This window comes from Amblyomma maculatum, chromosome 4 (genome assembly GCF_055883805.1).
Source record: "Amblyomma maculatum isolate TAMU_Amacu chromosome 4, ASM5588380v1, whole genome shotgun sequence".
NCBI lineage: Eukaryota > Metazoa > Arthropoda > Arachnida > Ixodida > Ixodidae > Amblyomma > Amblyomma maculatum.
Window position 1 is genome coordinate 37,390,165 of NC_139347.1, and position 16,776 is coordinate 37,406,940.

Genomic DNA, 16,776 nt, shown 5'->3' on the forward strand with positions numbered 1-16,776 from the left:
TTGCGTGACCTTTTATATATTTTCCAAATGAGCCAATTTTCATGTTTCAGCAACTGCAATTATAATTATGCTTACATTTACTTTTTATATCAAACCACAATGGACAATCGGTTGCAACCCCCAACAGCACAACCTAAATTTTAGCTACTTTTGATTATCGTAGCACGGACGGCGCCAATTATTTCTAGTTACAAAGACGAACAGTCTACCTTTTATTTTTGACATTAGCGGAATTGTGCGGCTCTCGATTAATCGCTTTCGTTCGACATGGTACATGATCCCAGACTACTGTCCTGGAATGTATTTACATGGTCCTATGAAGGGGGAACATCCAACGGAGGAGATCCTCCTTTGGAGGTTCGAACATATCCCAGAAGGGAGCTCGCGGGGACTTAACTGCGTATTGTGGGAGATTGGGACTTAAACAGCATGTCCCTGGGAGTTGGTATGGTCTAGGACCTGACAAATAAAATCAACTGAAGAGATGCATTAGTAGAAATTCTTAGGCGTAATTGTCGTAGGAGTAATTAAGAATGAAAAGAAAAAAATAAACGAAGCGATTTTTAAGAAGACAATAATGACAATAGCAGACAGCTTTTAAGGCCGCTTCTCGATGGCGCCGCACTGTAGCAAACACACACACACACACACACACACACACACACACACACACACACACACACACACACACACACACACACACACACACACACACACACACACACACACACACACACACACACACACACACACACACACACACACACACACACACACACACACACACACACACACACACACACACACACACACACACACACACACACACACACACACACACACACACACACACACACACACACACACACACACACACACACACACACACACACACACACACACACACACACACACACACACACACACACACACACACACACACACACACACACACACACACACACACACACACACACACACACACACACACACACACACACACACACACACACACACACACACACACACACACACACACACACACACACACACACACACACACACACACACACACACACACACACACACACACACACACACACACACACACACACACACACACACACACACACACACACACACACACACACACACACACACACACACACACACACACACACACACACACACACACACACACACACACACACACACACACACACACACACACACACACACACACACACACACACACACACACACACACACACACACACACACACACACACACACACACACACACACACACACACACACACACACACACACACACACACACACACACACACACACACACACACACACACACACACACACACACACACACACACACACACACACACACACACACACACACACACACACACACACACACACACACACACACACACACACACACATTTGAGCGGATCTTTGACGATCGATCAGTTCGGTCGGCTTTTGATCGGAAGTTAGCAAAATGGCTGGGATCTCTGTTGCGACAGCTGCAATGTAGCTGCAATAACGGCCTTGCTGTCTCAGACAAGGAAACATTGGGTCCATTCAGGCTTTTCAACTGGAAAATTCTCAGTTGTGCTGAGAACAGAACTCCACCGTACTAGACCATGCAATTACAGTATTTCAGCAGTTGGCGAGGCGGCCGATCGTGGCAGCACAGTCGTTTTTTGTTGCGTTGGAAGGCGCTTGCGATGCGCTGTTAAACGTGTCTGCTTTCGCGAGTAGCATCAAAATCCGATTGCTTTAGCGGCATCGTCGCTAACCCGCACGCTAAAAAATCTTTCCAGATTAACTATGGCCAAAGGTTCTTTGAAGAGTAGACTTGACGGTAATAGCCTAGACTTGAGCCTCAACGAGCTTACCGAGCCGCCTGTGAAAGAACTCGTAAGTCAATCGCATGTCGATTTGTGCGCTTGCTGAACGAGTGTCGCCGTTTCCGTGCCGCGCTCGATGAAAAAATTCGTTCGGCACAGATCTGCGTTTGGTGAAGGCGCAGGTCTGCGGCGCAACTCTGACAGGACCGACGTTTCTTTTTGTCAATTTGCTTCAGGCGGAACTGCCGAAAGCCGTGAAGCTAGACTTGTCATGCAACAAGATCGCAGTGCTACCGGTGAGTTGACTTCGTTCAATCAAGGCACGTCGCATTGCCCCTGAGTAGTGCCCCTGAGCAGTGGTTCACTGTCATTTGCATGATCGTATGCAGCTCACGTTGCTCAATTGCAAACAGTGCGCGCTGCGCCTAATAATACTCTGGCGCAGGATGCATTCTGTGCCTTGACGCACCTCAAAGAGCTCGACCTGAGCAAGAACCAGCTGCGAGAATTGCCGGCGAACTTCGGCCGGCTCAACAACCTGCAGAAACTTGACCTTTACGCGAACAACTTGACCACGCTGCCGCTGAGTATGTGCCGCATGAAGTCCCTGCGCTGGCTCGATCTGAAGGGGAACCCGCTGGAACCCAAGCTGAAGGCGATCGCCGGCGACTGTCTCGACGAGAAACAGTGCCAACAGTGCGCCAAGAAGGTAAGCCGCACACCCCGCTAGGTCATCACTTCGCGTGCTCGTTGTGTTCGGTCGATGGGCACGCGGCAGTCGCCACGCCCACATATGTCTAATGCGTCACGCCCATCTGACGGTTATATGACGGTGCTCCTGTCGGCATCATTTGGCAGCTCATCTTTCGAAGAACCGCGAGTCTCGAATTCGACCCAAGCCTGCTTCAAGCGCGTTTGCCTGTGCCGAAGCCATTGCGCCCCACTTCTCTCTCCCCTTTCTTATCTCACTCTCTCGTACAAATACGCTTGCACGTTCGTCGTTTCCTTTTGGAGCTACTAGGATTTGTGCTCTACTTGACGGACCCAGGCGCAGCACACTTTAGTCGTGATACTCTTTGTAGGCCACAGTCGCAAGAAGTTGCTCAAGTGATGTTTGTGAAAAAACATTCAACCAAACGTAAGGTGTGAAGATGGAGATAGATTTGTGTTGGTAAACATTTATTTTGATTTATCACTCAACCACCAAACATCCAAAGAACATGCCATAGACATTCAAACCTAGGACACTCAAATGCTTATTTTATATCCATTAAGGTCTTTTCAACGATACATCTGCGTACATTGTAGCGCAAAATGACTACCCGAAAGTTTCACTGACAATGTTGTGCTCCAAAAACCAAATATCCAATGAACTTGCAATGGAATGAATGGTATATAATACTCAAAAATTTATTAGATGCATTCATAAAGGTCTTTGTAGCATGTAGTGCAAAATGATCATCTGAAAAATGTACTAACATGTACATGAAAGGCACATGCAGCATATTTCAATGGGGCGCATTGAATTAATGTCCCGTGGAGTTCGTATGTGAATATTAAATTCGATGCTTCAGGTGATGTTCTGAGCTTCCTTTTTCATATACTTTGCATATCCAGCAAACCATAACATGCATATCGACGAGATGTTTACACTGGATATTTCCCACTGCACTTTTCGTGCACATGTACTTTTTATTAAATTGTTAGCTATAATTGGAATTGCTGTTAATATAGAATCATACACAACACATCATTTTGCCATTTAAATGCACAGCACCTGTATAAGAGCACTGCAGTAATGCATTTCTCATATCTCTTCGCTCACCAGGTACATATAGATTGCCTTCACTTATGCAACTGGTGGTGACTGAGGGCTGGGGTTGATTGGAGTGTTCGTAAAGGAAGTGGTTGCCAGTTGCTACACCAGAGTGGCGAAATCTTGTTTGGTGAGGGAGTACGTTTCTGGAGGTAGTCATCAGGTTGCACCCCAGACCTGCTTATGCAATTCCATTTTTTTTAAAATCTGATGGAGAATTGCGTGACACCGGGACTCGAACCGGGGTCCCATTTTATGGAAGGCAGATGTTCTACCTCTACGCCACCGCTGCACGACAAACCAGTGTACCTCCAAGCAAAACATTTTGAAAAGCTCCATGAAAATAATATTCATATTTTAGACATTTGCTCTGTTCTTAACCTTTTTTTTTCTTATATCAATGTACATTTAATGGGTGTTAGTGCTAGATATAGACTTTTGAATTATCCTGGTGTATAATGAATGTTGTTGTTGTTGTTGTTGGTTGGCTGGTCAGTTATTGCGAGTCATAGTGAGGGAAGTTGCACCAAAGAAAATGCATATAAAAAAATAAACCACTGTTATTCACATGTAGTTATGATAGTGTTGGTAATTCTTGCATGTTCATTGCTTGTTAGAAAAGTTGCAGTGACTGCAAGAAACGTGTTGGGCTTAAGTATTACTCTGCGTGTTGTGTTTTGCCTGGAAAAGCTGACTTGTAATCTTTCCTCTAGCCTGCATTTGATGTTGTCTAGTCATCTGCTTACTTTTTGTGATGTGTGGTGCTCTTTTTGTTTCTCAAAGGTTGTCGAGCACCTTCAAGCCCTAGAATCGGATTTGGAGCGAGAGAAACAGAAAAGACTGAAAGCTCAGAGAGGTGAGCCAGAACTGAAATATTCACTTGTTTCAGCAGTAGCCCAGAAATTTGGGGATTTCACCATGTCCATTTATAACTGATGCACTATAAGCTTCAATGTACATAATTGCCTGTGAGTCCTAACATCCTACTGCCACTAATTGCAATCACAGTTTTCAAAAGATCTCATTACTTATTCGTGAACGGTAGAAGTATTGAGTAGCCTCAGCCATTTCTCGTCTGCCTCTTTTTCGCCACTAGGGAAAGAGGTCCCACCTGTTTCTGTTGTATTACGAGGAGTCAATATTCTTGTTAGAAAACAACTTATGGCAATCTCTCATGAGTGCTAGTTTTGAATGTAGTGTTTCTTGATGCTTGTTACTTCATACGTGAATAGGACAATTTATGACTCCTACTCAAGGAACACTGTATTGATTGAGAAAATTTCGCATTTGCAGAGAAAGAGGCACTGCGAAAGGCAGAAGAAGAAAAGGAGGCAGAGCGCCAGAGGCAAGAGAAGAAGGCCGAGCGTGAGAAGAAGAAAGCGGAGCAGCGACAGAGGAAAGAGCAGCAGCTTAGGCAGCAGCAGCAGTTGATAAAAGAGATGGAAGGAACACAGGAAAAATTCAAGCAGAAGAAAAATGGTGAGGATAAAAGCTTAACAATGAAGCACCAATCTTTTTTAACTGCTGTTTTGAAGCACAGATTATGTGAGAAATTTGATGTGTAGGCGCTAAGGTATCTCAAGGTGGAAATATGTAGAAAAGGCTTTTAATGTGTTTTTACAGCACCATTCCTCCTGCTTTCACATTAGCTCTGGTCCTTCGAATTGTTAGCTAATGACTGCAGTCACTTTCTTTTTTTAGCCTCTTTTGTTAAAACAAGCTTGACTGTGTGCACTAGTTATGATGGGAAAGATTCAGGAAGCTGGTAATCTGGGCGCATGCTGGTTTTGATGTATTTTTACAGAGAGTCATGAGGTACAAAACAGTTGAACTGTGTAGGCAATGTTTCTGCTTCAGTGTTTTTCTGGGTTGTACTTCAAGCTTGATCAGATGTTCATTTTATCACATACTTGCAAGTCACAGAAATCACATAATTTCACATCGCAAGTTAAATCACGTCACAAATCTGATATGTGTTTCATATACCTCAATGATGCTATTAAACTGAGATGTGTTGTGCAAGAACCTGAAATGACTGCAAAAATGTTGCAAATCTGGAATTTGTTGAGCTCCTGCAAGTTCAGTTGAATTTCTTTCCTAGTACTTGTAGTAATGCATATATATGCCCCATTTGACTGCAGTTAAAGAAAACCTGCTTTTTAAAATGCATTACATCAAAGTTCCTAGAACATTTAATTTGATTCTACCCTAACCAGCAGTCTTGAAAGTGTCTGGATGGTTTCTGAAAATTTAATTTGTAAATGTTAGATAGGAATTAGTCCACATGATGTTGGACGTTATGTTGGAGAAGAAAATAGAGCTGTTGTGAAGGAAAGAAGGGCATGGTCTTCAATTTGTTTGTGGGGCTTAAAAGAAGCAAGTTAGATAAGTAGCTGACCGAAGAAATTATTTGGATGTTATTTTAACCTTTCCGTCATATGCAAGTAGAGAAAACTGCAACAAGCCATGGATGGCATATGTCTTTCTTGTTCATCTTGTTCATGGTACTGCTGATGCCTACATCGCACAGGCCACGTTGTCTGCTGGAATGTAACGTCCAATAATGAAAAAAAAAAAAAGAATGCTGAAAAATGAGTGGACTGAAGCATAAATAAAGACTAGTAGTAATTACGTAAAGTTGTTGTTTATACTGTTAGTTGCAGATGCAGCTGTTTGATAGTTTTACTCATTATTTTAGAAGGACTTTTGATAAACTTGCACACACTGTGCCAAGGTTTATTGCAGGCGAATCCTTCTAAGGCTTTTCTCACAATTCCCGTAAAAGGCTCTAGGTTTCCACATTTAGGGGAAGAGTACATGCGATGCTCCAGTTAGTAAGCGACAAGCCAAAACAAGTGCTGCTATAAGATTTTAATTTTTGTGTCTAAAACTTCTGTCTGCAGTGACATGAATAAGAGCAAAAATGCAATGATGCAGGTCAGTTTATATAGACCAAGTACATAGCTGTAAAAATTTACTGGAGTATAGTCATGGTTGTAGACTACTGAAGTCTGTGTGGTGCTTTGTCAGAACCCTGCAGCCTGGGATGGGGATGATGTCCTTGTTAGCAACACACTGTAGTAGCAAATTTGGATTGGATTGGATTGGTACTGAGGCTTCCCTTTTTACCAGGTGGACCATAAAGGTCCTACTAGCCAAGTCAGTTCCTTACTGTGACGGAGTCTGTCCCGCCGTGGCGCAATGCCACCACCACCATTTATCTAGTCTAGTTAGAAAAACTGCCTCTTACGACTCAGAGTTGGGCTTAGAAGGCGCGGGCTCCTTTCCCAAGCCACGAGCCCTGGTAAGCCGAGTACCAGGCCGGGCCGTGGCTCGTACCCATTTGAGAAAACCTGTGGGTGTCCGGCCGGCAGTGGGAGTCGAACCCACTACCTCCCGAAGACGAGGCGGGTACACTACTCGGGCGCCATTTATTTAGTATAGTGTTGTACATGGTTGCTTACTTTGTCTCTGTAAAAGCGAAGAAAGGGAAAAAGCTTTCTAATTTCCGTACTAAAGCCCTTCCGCCATTTGTGCCATTCAGTTTTTAATTGGAACAAATAAAGACAATTTGTTTTTGAAGGGAACTGCTTGGCTTGTGACTGCAGCTTATTAACTGTAATTCAAGATCTGTTGAGACTAAATCAATTCGATATATTCTGTGTGCCTGTAAACCTCTGTCTTGAGTTGTGCGTCTTCTTCATGTTAATAACGCCATTGGCTAAAGGCCCAGTTGTTTAGAAAATTTAGCGTCGGCATTATACTGGAAAGATCATGGTCCTGATTCTGGAAGGTGGCAGTTACTAACACTTGACACAGCTGGGCACCAATTGGTCAGCAGTTGCGGTTGGTGAGGTTTCAGCACATTTCAGGGAATTTTTTGAGTAGTTCTGGGAAACCCTGCTAAGCAACATTAGGGACCTGTTTGCCATCAAGTCATGCTAGCTGCCATATTTTTTTGTTCACGTGCCTTTGTAAAACAGTTTTGCCGACAACCTTCTTCACATTTCAGATGGGAAGACTGGTACACGATCAGCATCCAGCCGCAGCAAAAGCAGAGGTGTGTATTGATTCTTATTTCTTTTTATGCAAGCATGTAGTGCCGAAATGGAGTCTGGAGTTTAGAGCACAAGAGCAAACACATTTAAGTGTAGGGGCTCTCTGTGTGCTGGTTTCATATGCGGAGTCACTGCAAGTTTAAAGAGAGAATTGCATTCCTTCACTCCATAATTCTGGAGCTGGAAGGAATACGGCTGCCACGACGCAACATTCCTAGCGTTATAGGTGGATTTGTGACACCCTGTACCAAAGAGTCAAACAGCAGGTCTTTCTCTCCTCTTTTAAAATCTTCCTCGCTGCTCCAAACAAAGCTGGACCAGTTGCAAATTTTACTAGAATTTATTTACAGGTTTGTATGACTGCAGTACTGAGAATTTCTTCCATGGTCAGGGTTGTGCCTGACAATGCATAGCACCCATGTCCATTCTCCTTTGTTGTCTCAACTGTCTCCACTGCGTCTCCAAAAAACCTTTTGCTTATCTTCATTGACCTTCTTGCCAGCCAGCCCTTCGCCGCTGCTGCTTCTGTACATTTCCTCCTCTGCACAAGATGGTGATAGATGTCCATCAGCGTCTTAGAAATGCGCAGTCATTATGTGTGGTTTCCTCATTTTTCAAGCGTGCAGGCCATGCTGGAGAAGGTGGAAGGGTCAGGCATCCCTTCAGAGACAGAGCGCTTCCCTGCAGTTAGCATTCTCAGTGCTGCTGGCCGTCTGTCTGATGCCAGCCTGCCAGCATACCTTTGCAGCGCCATTGTGTAGAGCTCTCTAGTTGAAGTAAACTTCATTGCACTGTGCAGTGATTACTGAAAGAAATGAAGAAATAATTTATGCAGATTGTATAAACAGCACCTTGTGTAGCAATGCGCATTTTATAGGACAACAAAGTAACATAAGGGAGCTGCCACTATCGCAGCCATACCCCTTTTTAGCAGATGGTGCATGGAACGGTGACTCTAGCGGCATAGACACAAATTTTGTGGAGGGAAGTGTCTCTTCAGGTGAAGTAAGTATTGCCTCACAAGACAACTGGAAACTAAAGTCATAGGCACACAGGTTCTACCGCTTGTCTTGTTTCAGCAGTTTGGATCAAATGTAGAGAGAATGAAAATGCATAACAAGGAAGCAAGCGAAAGAAGCACATGTGCGCGTTCTCTTTTGAAAATGAGCTACCTTCTGGCTTAGACATGCACAATTTACTACCACAGCAGTGTAAACTGTTCTGCAGTAGCTGGCTAGTCGCTTAAGCGAGTTTATGAGATTGTTAGAGTAAATTTGGTATTAATGTTTAGGTCACCCTGTTCAAACGGAGCTGAACTTTGAATGAAGTTGTGTTATGGAAAGGTCAAAGAGGTGCTCTGTCATTGTAGAATGTTCTGTCCTAGTCAAAAGGTGTATTTTCTAACAAGTAGTTGCATTTAATTCATTATGTGATGTGGGAAGTCACGAGTATGAAGCAAACCATCAAATAACAATTCTATTTTGAGATGCTACTCATCTAGGAGTTTCAGACAATAGAGCAAAATCTCAGAATTTCAATATAGTGCAATGCAAGTCTATTGCTGAATCAAAGGGCACTTAGAAACGTAGCATGTTCAGATTATTTATCACCTCCAAGTGGTGTGCTTATGGTTTAAAATTTGGCTGAGCAGTGCTCCTAAGGGGAATTTGGTGTATTTTGTTGAGACTGCTCATATAATTTTCAGAATGATGCTTAATAGGTTTCTAGGTTTCATGAGACACTGCATCTGTTGTTGGCAAATTTCACTCTTGTAGTTGATAAGGGTAATTGGCTGATTCGAAGGCATTATTTCTGCCTGAGCACACAAAGTGGCCTGCGTTAGTTCTTGGCTTGTGTTGTTGAAGAGCACCTATCTCTCTAAAAATGGTACAGAGCGTGCTAAAGAGCCCAAACAGTAAATTTGTGCATCTGACATGTATGATGGGACTCTGTGAAGCCTCAGTGTTGCTTGGAAGCTGTGCCAAGGCAACACGTTACTGCAGCAATCATGTCTTTTTGTGTCTTCTCAGGGTGCTGCTCCATGCTGTTCACGTTGCTCTTTGGGCTGCTTGTCTTGGCTGCATCAATGTTCAGTGCACTGGTTGCCCACTCGTTTTATAAGCACAAATATCCTCTGACATGGCCATATCTCCAAGACGTGGTCAACCAGCACTGGCGGTCAGTGCAAATCTATGCATTCCAAGGCTGGGACTTAGCTAGTGTGCAAGTACAGCTGTGGGCTAGAGAGTTTGTCCGTGTGGTCCAATCACTGGGTGCTGTGAAGGCCAAGAACTGACATTGTGCGTTGCTCTCAGACGCCTGCCTTGTGAACACATTCACCAGTCCTGTCTTCTGAGAAGGCTTTCAAGTGCCAAGACTATGCAAAGCATGTTTGGCTGTCACAAAGCATCGTGTTGGTGAAGCAAACAAGCCAAGGTACAGTACTCGTGCCATGTGGAATGCACATTCTAAAATTGCACCTTTTTGAAGGGGGGGGGGCAAGTGGCATGACTTTTGTGTTGATGGTAAATGTGAATAAAGCAGTCTTCAATTCTTGTGTATTTGTGCAGAAAGTAATTTGCAGTTCAAGGTGATGGTGCTTTATACTAGTCAACTGCCAAGGATGTGACCAAGTACTGTGACATTTACTTGAATATATTGCTATTTCAAGGTTTCAGGTAGCTCAAGTGGTGACTCCAAGATAAAGCATATGGATTGACTGTGTTTTGTGCATTCGAGTGATTGTTACATTGAATTTGTAACTCTGGAAGGAAAGCTGAGGCTTGGGTCTTATCGAACATCTGCTGGAAGATAATGAAGACTTGAGAAATTGTCTTTCGCAGTAGATCTGCATCTTAAATTGTTATATACAATGGCAGGAAGTGATGCACCTTGATTTGTTTGCATCACAGAGGTATTCAAGTTTGTCTGAGGTCGATGTTTGGCAGCAGAAATGAGAGAGAAAACATTATTTATAGCCTGAACCATGCTGTCGCCTCAAATCTGAGTGGAGGTCTATATCACTCAACACGTGGGTGACATAAGCTACAAGCAGTGTCCAGAGTAATGGATGGAGTTCAGCAGGAGTGGTCCAGCTCTCCTAGAAATAGGGTATGTTGTTGGTAGTGATGTGTTGCAGGTAATGTGGTGACTGCGTCAGGTGCGTTGCATGCAGGCTGGTCCAATACATATGTGTGTGTTGTCAAGGTAGCCACCACGTACCCGATAGCATGAGTGGCCATAATGTTGAGTATGTGGTGTCGCATAGTAGAGAACTTGCATGCACTTGTCTGGTTAAGTAGATTCACGGCAAGTTAGACGTGCAGCGTGGCCATGTAATGTGCAAAGGACAAGTAACTTTAAATGTAGTCATTTATAGTTGGAAGGTTGGCACAGAAATTAGCATGCTACACAGCAGGAGACTATGAATCTTGAAAACAAACAAAACACTGGAGATATTGAGCGGTTTAGGGGAGAAGTTGCATGGCGCCTTGCCCCAACAGTGAAGCGACAGTTGAAATTCGAATTTATGTACTAGCTAGCTAATTTCCTCAGAAACTGCATAACAGGAAAAGCAATGCGTCATGGAAGATCTGCCGTTATTAACCAGAATCCTGGGAGGATCAACTACTGCATGACACTAAAAAAAAATAAAAATAAAAGGAGCTTGAGATTCATTCATAAACCTTTATTCATGAGGATGACCTGAGGCCTAGCGGGGAAGGGGGTGGGTTAAGTTAAAGGTCAGATGAGGTTGAGGGCGGTGGCCAGACGGCCAGACTCCGACATGTGGACATGTACGAAGGGTGGCGCTAGTTGTAACCAAACTTCAAGCTCCCCGCGGAAATTTGACGTAGAGTCACGTGCTTGTTCGTACGTCTTGAGAATACTCAGCTAACTGAGCTGAGGAGTTGAGCCAAGGCGGCGAGGTGGTGCGGTTGTGGTGGGAAATTAGCACAGCTGTGAAGCAGGTGGAGTCAAAGCTGCAGTGAAGTGTAAAAGGTTGCCATCGCTAAGAGGGATGTGACAACAGTGAATGTGTGGTGCAATGGCATTCCAGAAACATAACGTGAATTTTCTCTTGTGGTCTCTGAACGGACTGGCGAGGATTACAAATATTCGCCATAGCAGCTCCACGAAATTCGACGCCACGTTTTTCACCGAAGAGAGGAAAAAATCCTGCATGAGCTCTCTAGCGAGGTCATCGGACGAGTACAGCCGTCTGTTTCGCAGCGTCCCGACTTCGCTGACGGCTGCGGTGCTGGTGCCGTTCTGCTTTAACCAGCGCGGCCAGCCCGCCGTCTTACTGACGTTGAGGTCACAGAACCTTGCCAGGCACGCTGGACTTATTAGCTTCCCTGGGGGCATCGCCGACAAGGACGACGTGTCACCAACTGAGACAGCACTGCGAGAGACTGAAGAGGAGCTTGGAATACCACCTGTTAACGTTGATGTGTGGGGACCCATCCACCCGCTTCCGTCGCTTGGCTCCGAGATATCAGTCACGCCGGTTGTGGCGTTTGTGAGATCAACAACTGCGTCGCTCGTGGACGAGCTTGTAGTGAACAAAAACGAAGTGGAGAAGGTATTCATGCCGTCTCTAGAAAGCCTGTGCGACCCTCGCGGTTGGGAGTACACTAAATGGCAATATCCAGGTGCACCAAGACACTTGGCACCGGTCTTTGTGCTAGACGGTGATGAAAGGATTTGGGGACTGACGGCAAAAATATTGCATTTGTGCATGGCCAGTATCCTGCCAGAATTGTACTGCAGGGATTGTGTTCAACTGGCAGGCGCTGGTAACGGCGGAAAACTGTAAAAATCGCTACTAAAGTACGCCGCGCCTAATAATACTTTGGTGCAGGACGCTTGATGCACCTCAAAGAGCTCGACCTGGCTCAACAACGTGCAGAGGCTTGACCTTTACGCCTTTCCATCGACAACTTGACCACGCTGTCGCTGAAATAAAATAATGCGCACGAGTATGCTGCCATGTATGCTGCGCCGTTGCGCGCTGCGCACATTTTTTTCCTCACTCCACTGCTGCGCATCAAATCGTGCGCACGCGTAATGACGATAGTAGAAGCTAGCACTAGTAAACATCGCCGTAGTGTCGTAAACAAATCGTAGAACTTGGTCACGGAAACTATGAACACTGTTTACTTGCTCCCAATAAAGGTCAACTCCGTTATATATACCCCGTTAGCACTTCATTTTACTGGTCTTTGAAAACTCTGCTTGTCTCAGCACACGTTTCCAATACAAAATAAGTCGCGGCGGCCCACTGGGATTTTATTGGCGCGCATCTGCATACGTTGCCATCAACACTGTGGCGAGGCCTAGCGACAAGCAATGGCAAGTAAAGGAGAGTAGCACTTATCGGATTTCGAAGTGATTTTCTGCGCCACTGGGAAACTCAGTTGCAGAAATGTGTGCTTTGGAATTTCCCTTGCACAGAGCCTGAAGAAGACACTCAAAAATACTGACAAGATGAATTCTCGTATGGATCATCACGTGCCGTCGTCGTCTGTGTAGCGCGACCGTAGATCATAATGGCGCCAAACCGTGGTTCATCTACGTCGGGTGAACAAACAATGTGACCGCCATCGCTTCATGGTTATATGTGCGCGCTCGTCTACAGCGTGATAATGAACTTTGCTTTCTAACTCGAGCCACGGGGTAAGTTTGTGGACTCTGAAAAGCCGCGGTTGTGGTCACCAGTGTCCAAATATGGGTGATGAAGGCGAGGGGTCTGTTGCGTACTGGGCAAAAAAACTGCTGCGGCAACGTGTCATCGTTTGACTTTACTTGTGCTAACCCGCCATGGCATCTTTGCTTACTGGCCCCATGAGTATGGTAACCCCCATTGCAGCAATTGAGCCCTAGCTGGCGATGTCAAGGGGGAGGGGAGACGGCCGCGCGCTCAGGTTCGTTTGGTGACGCTAGGAAGCATGCTGTCCGCAGTTGAAACGTGAACTTCAATGTGGTGTTAATATGCATGCTGTCCGCAGTTGAAACGTGAACTTCAATGTGGTGTTAACATTCGGGAGCATCGTGATCAAGTGAAGCAAAGGAAACGAGAGAGGGAGACATAGTTATGTTTACATAGGTGTCGCTCTATTTATCTCGCCAAGACGCGTTTCGCGGTAATTTTGAGCTGGAGTGGTACGTCAAGACACGCGTCTGGTTACCTTTTGTTGCGACCTGCGTTGTGACATGCCATGCGTGACACCACCTGTCTTAATGTTCTGGGCCTAAAGCTAGTGAATAGTTGCGTGTCTTGACGTTTGCTTTCGTTTTCTTTTTCAAGGGTCGACAACGACACTGCATTTTTAGCGGGGAGCGGTGGCGGCGCCGAAGAAAAAGGCCGCCAGCGCGCCCGCCGAGCTGCGACGATGTCATCCGGGGCGAAGCAAAAACGGTCTTCTATTGACGCCGGCAGCGGCCTAACAGGTCGGTACCACGTTGTCGGTCACGGCGCATCGCGCCGCAGCTAGGCAAGGTTGTATTGGACAGAAAGTTAGCGCGGCTGGCGACTACACTACACAAATGTTACACTTGTTGCTTACAAAAGTTTCAAGAGGCTGTGGATGTCTTCTGTAAAATCGACACCCTTATTTGTTTGGAGGTATATGTAGATGTGTTATTGCCAGTTTTGTATTTAAATGTGAAGTCTGTTCTATTCACCTGTACTCTGTGAACTGGTTCTTGTACTGCTTCACTTCATTCATTTCAGCGGTACAGCATGGCGCCCTCTGAACTACGCTGTTCGTTTAAAAAAACTGCAGACTTCGTGCAGGTTCAGTTCACATGAAGTTCAAGTCAAGAGAACTGTGTGCCTTCTCAGTGGTCTGCCAAAATGGTGCAGTGGCCTCTGCCGCCATAAAAGCAGACAACAATTGGCATGTCATAATAGTGTCATAATAAATGGTAAAGAGACTCTAGTTGTTTCATTTGTCAACAAGAATAATGCCAGAGTTCACAAAGAAAATGGCTACGCGTAGCCCCCAAGTGCCGATTGCAGCATTTGAACTGCTGGAACTGGCGCTGCATGCTTGTGTCACCGCCACAGAACTTTATGGAAAGTGCAGTACATGCAACCGAATCGGACAGACCTGCTATAGAGGCTTTACAAAAGTTAGCGCCATCTAGTGAAAGAGACAGAAACTGTGCGCGGCGGCCATGTTTTGTTCAGTCCGCCCGCGCCTCCCATCGAGTACGCTGTCAACGTGCGCCTTCGTGGAACCCGTGCTTGCACCGCAAGGTGCATTGGAATGATCACAAGCGATTGTTTCATTTTTTAACATCACAGCAGTCGCTGCTAGCACCAAGCTCTATTCGGAATGATGCCAGCATTTTGCTGCGTACCCTTCTGCAGCAAGCGCACCGTCGTAGATGCGCACGGAAACAAGGTATACGCGTGTATGCGACCGCTCGTTTCCAATCCTAATCGGCTTTACAAGTGTCACTTGCATCATGTAAAGCATTACTTCACGTCCCTCTGACTGGGAGCTGGCTCACAGAACGTGCTATCACCTAAAACAGCCAGGTTATTTTGCGTGCTTATGGAGCCTTGTTAACTTGAAGGATAAGCTTATGCTTCGATGGAGGACATGGGAGAATGAGCAATGCATGTATACCGAACGCTATAGTTCAAATACGTTCTTTGAAACCTTTTGTACGTAGGTTGCATTTACCATTGTGTATTTGATTTATGACAAGGGCATGATTACTGAAACTACTTTTCACCGTCGTACGAAATTGTAGTGCTCGGTGCAGAGAGCAATACGGCTGTCTAGTGCGCCCGAGGTGCGTGTTTCACGCTGCAAAAGCGGCTGCCAAACCCGCGGCGTCTAGTAAAGCAGGTGAAGATGACGTCCCACTAGTGTGTTGTAATATGCTCACGTCCAGCCCGTTTCGAATGATGTTATCACGTGATAATGCATGTGAAGTCCGGTCCGCGTCCAGAGCGCGCAGCTCAGGTTTGCATTCTGTGCCTTCATACCTGCTAGTGCGGCCGATAAAATAACGAAGTTTGCTTTTCACTTTTGTGCGTTTTATCGAGTCGCCCAATGGTTCGCTAATTGACAGCCACCTGAAATTCAGTTGATTTTGTAAATATGCCGATTTCTTGTTTATTCCCTCTGTCAGATAGCAGACATTTGAAGCCTTAACCTCATATGAAAGTGCAGTCTTGGGAAGCTTCGAGGAACTCGGAGGAATAGGAACTCTGCTGAAACGAAAAGAATTTTGAAAAGTCAACTCACATTACTGCGAAGTGTCAGTGCTTGGTGCAACTGGCTGTGTTCATAAAGTCAGAGTTATATTATATAGTACTGTTATAAAACATTAGGGGGACACTTAAGCTCCGCCGTTAAGGGTATGACGCGATAGCGTCTCTCTCTCTCACACACACACACACATTTTCTTTCTTCCCTTTTTGAATTTTTAGTTTTTATTTATTCTATATTTCGATTATTTGTTTCATTACTTTATTTAATGTTTTATATTTTTATACACCAACAATACTCAGGGTCAGCAACAATCACCTTTCCATTCTGAGCAATTTGACACCTTTGAGCACATTCAATTATTTCAATTAATCAATTACACATTCTAAATTTTCTTCATTAGCATCACCATGTACTGGTTTTTCCTTCTGAGCATTTTGTCACCTTTAAACCCTCAATTTCCAATATTTTTTGTTACTTTATTTCATCAATTGGTCATATAATTACAAATATTTTATTATCTCATCATCGCCTAATGCACACCAATCAATATCTTCCCTCACTGGAAGCAGAAATTACCATGACACATTTTTCATTTATTTTTACGCAGCCCCCGATTATTTCCGAGACCCGTGCTAACAACTGCGTCGACGGCATAGGCAGGAAAGTGCTCAGTGCCATTCCAACTTATGTCAAATTACGCATGATTCTTTCATCTCAAAACAAATTGCATCCTCGCTCATTTCACCAACAAGTATCTTACTGGTAGCTGTGAGATAAGTGACGGTGATGCGCAAACC

The 16,776-nt window shown here is 44.8% G+C and overlaps 3 protein-coding genes across 3 annotated transcripts in view; all 3 read left to right on the forward strand.

Moving 5' to 3' along the window:
• The first annotated feature begins 1,714 nt into the window (after positions 1–1,714).
• Positions 1,715–10,306, forward strand: LOC146190734 (uncharacterized). The gene is made up of 7 exons (XM_084601114.1): positions 1,715–1,941; positions 2,108–2,167; positions 2,317–2,580; positions 4,471–4,543; positions 4,981–5,166; positions 7,700–7,747; positions 9,776–10,306. Exons 1-7 carry the CDS (start codon positions 1,852–1,854, stop codon positions 10,039–10,041), a joined length of 987 nt encoding a protein of 328 aa, XP_084457240.1. The 5' UTR covers positions 1,715–1,851; the 3' UTR covers positions 10,042–10,306.
• Positions 10,307–11,618: 1,312 nt separating this feature from the next.
• On the forward strand, positions 11,619–12,940 carry LOC146190735 (mitochondrial coenzyme A diphosphatase NUDT8-like). The gene has a single exon (XM_084601115.1). The coding sequence runs from the start codon at positions 11,782–11,784 to the stop codon at positions 12,562–12,564; it is 783 nt and encodes a 260-aa protein (XP_084457241.1). The 5' UTR covers positions 11,619–11,781; the 3' UTR covers positions 12,565–12,940.
• Positions 12,941–13,074: 134 nt separating this feature from the next.
• Positions 13,075–16,776, forward strand: part of rno (PHD finger protein rhinoceros) — a 48,278-nt gene continuing 44,576 nt past the window's right edge. The window contains exons 1-2 of the mRNA XM_084601113.1: positions 13,075–13,424; positions 14,056–14,198. Coding sequence (XP_084457239.1) covers positions 14,141–14,198 — 58 coding nt within the window. The 5' untranslated portion in view covers positions 13,075–13,424; positions 14,056–14,140. The remainder of the gene's footprint in view (positions 13,425–14,055; positions 14,199–16,776) is intronic.

Coding starts and splice junctions, on each gene's coding strand:
- LOC146190734 (XM_084601114.1), top strand. CDS start 1,852: ATGGCCAAAGGTTCTTTGAAGAGTAGACTTGACGGTAATAGCCTAGAC. Junction 2,581..4,470: donor GCCAACAGTGCGCCAAGAAG/GTAAGCCGCACA, acceptor TGTTTCTCAAAG/GTTGTCGAGCACCTTCAAGC. Junction 4,544..4,980: donor AAGACTGAAAGCTCAGAGAG/GTGAGCCAGAAC, acceptor TCGCATTTGCAG/AGAAAGAGGCACTGCGAAAG.
- LOC146190735 (XM_084601115.1), top strand. CDS start 11,782: ATGTGTGGTGCAATGGCATTCCAGAAACATAACGTGAATTTTCTCTTG.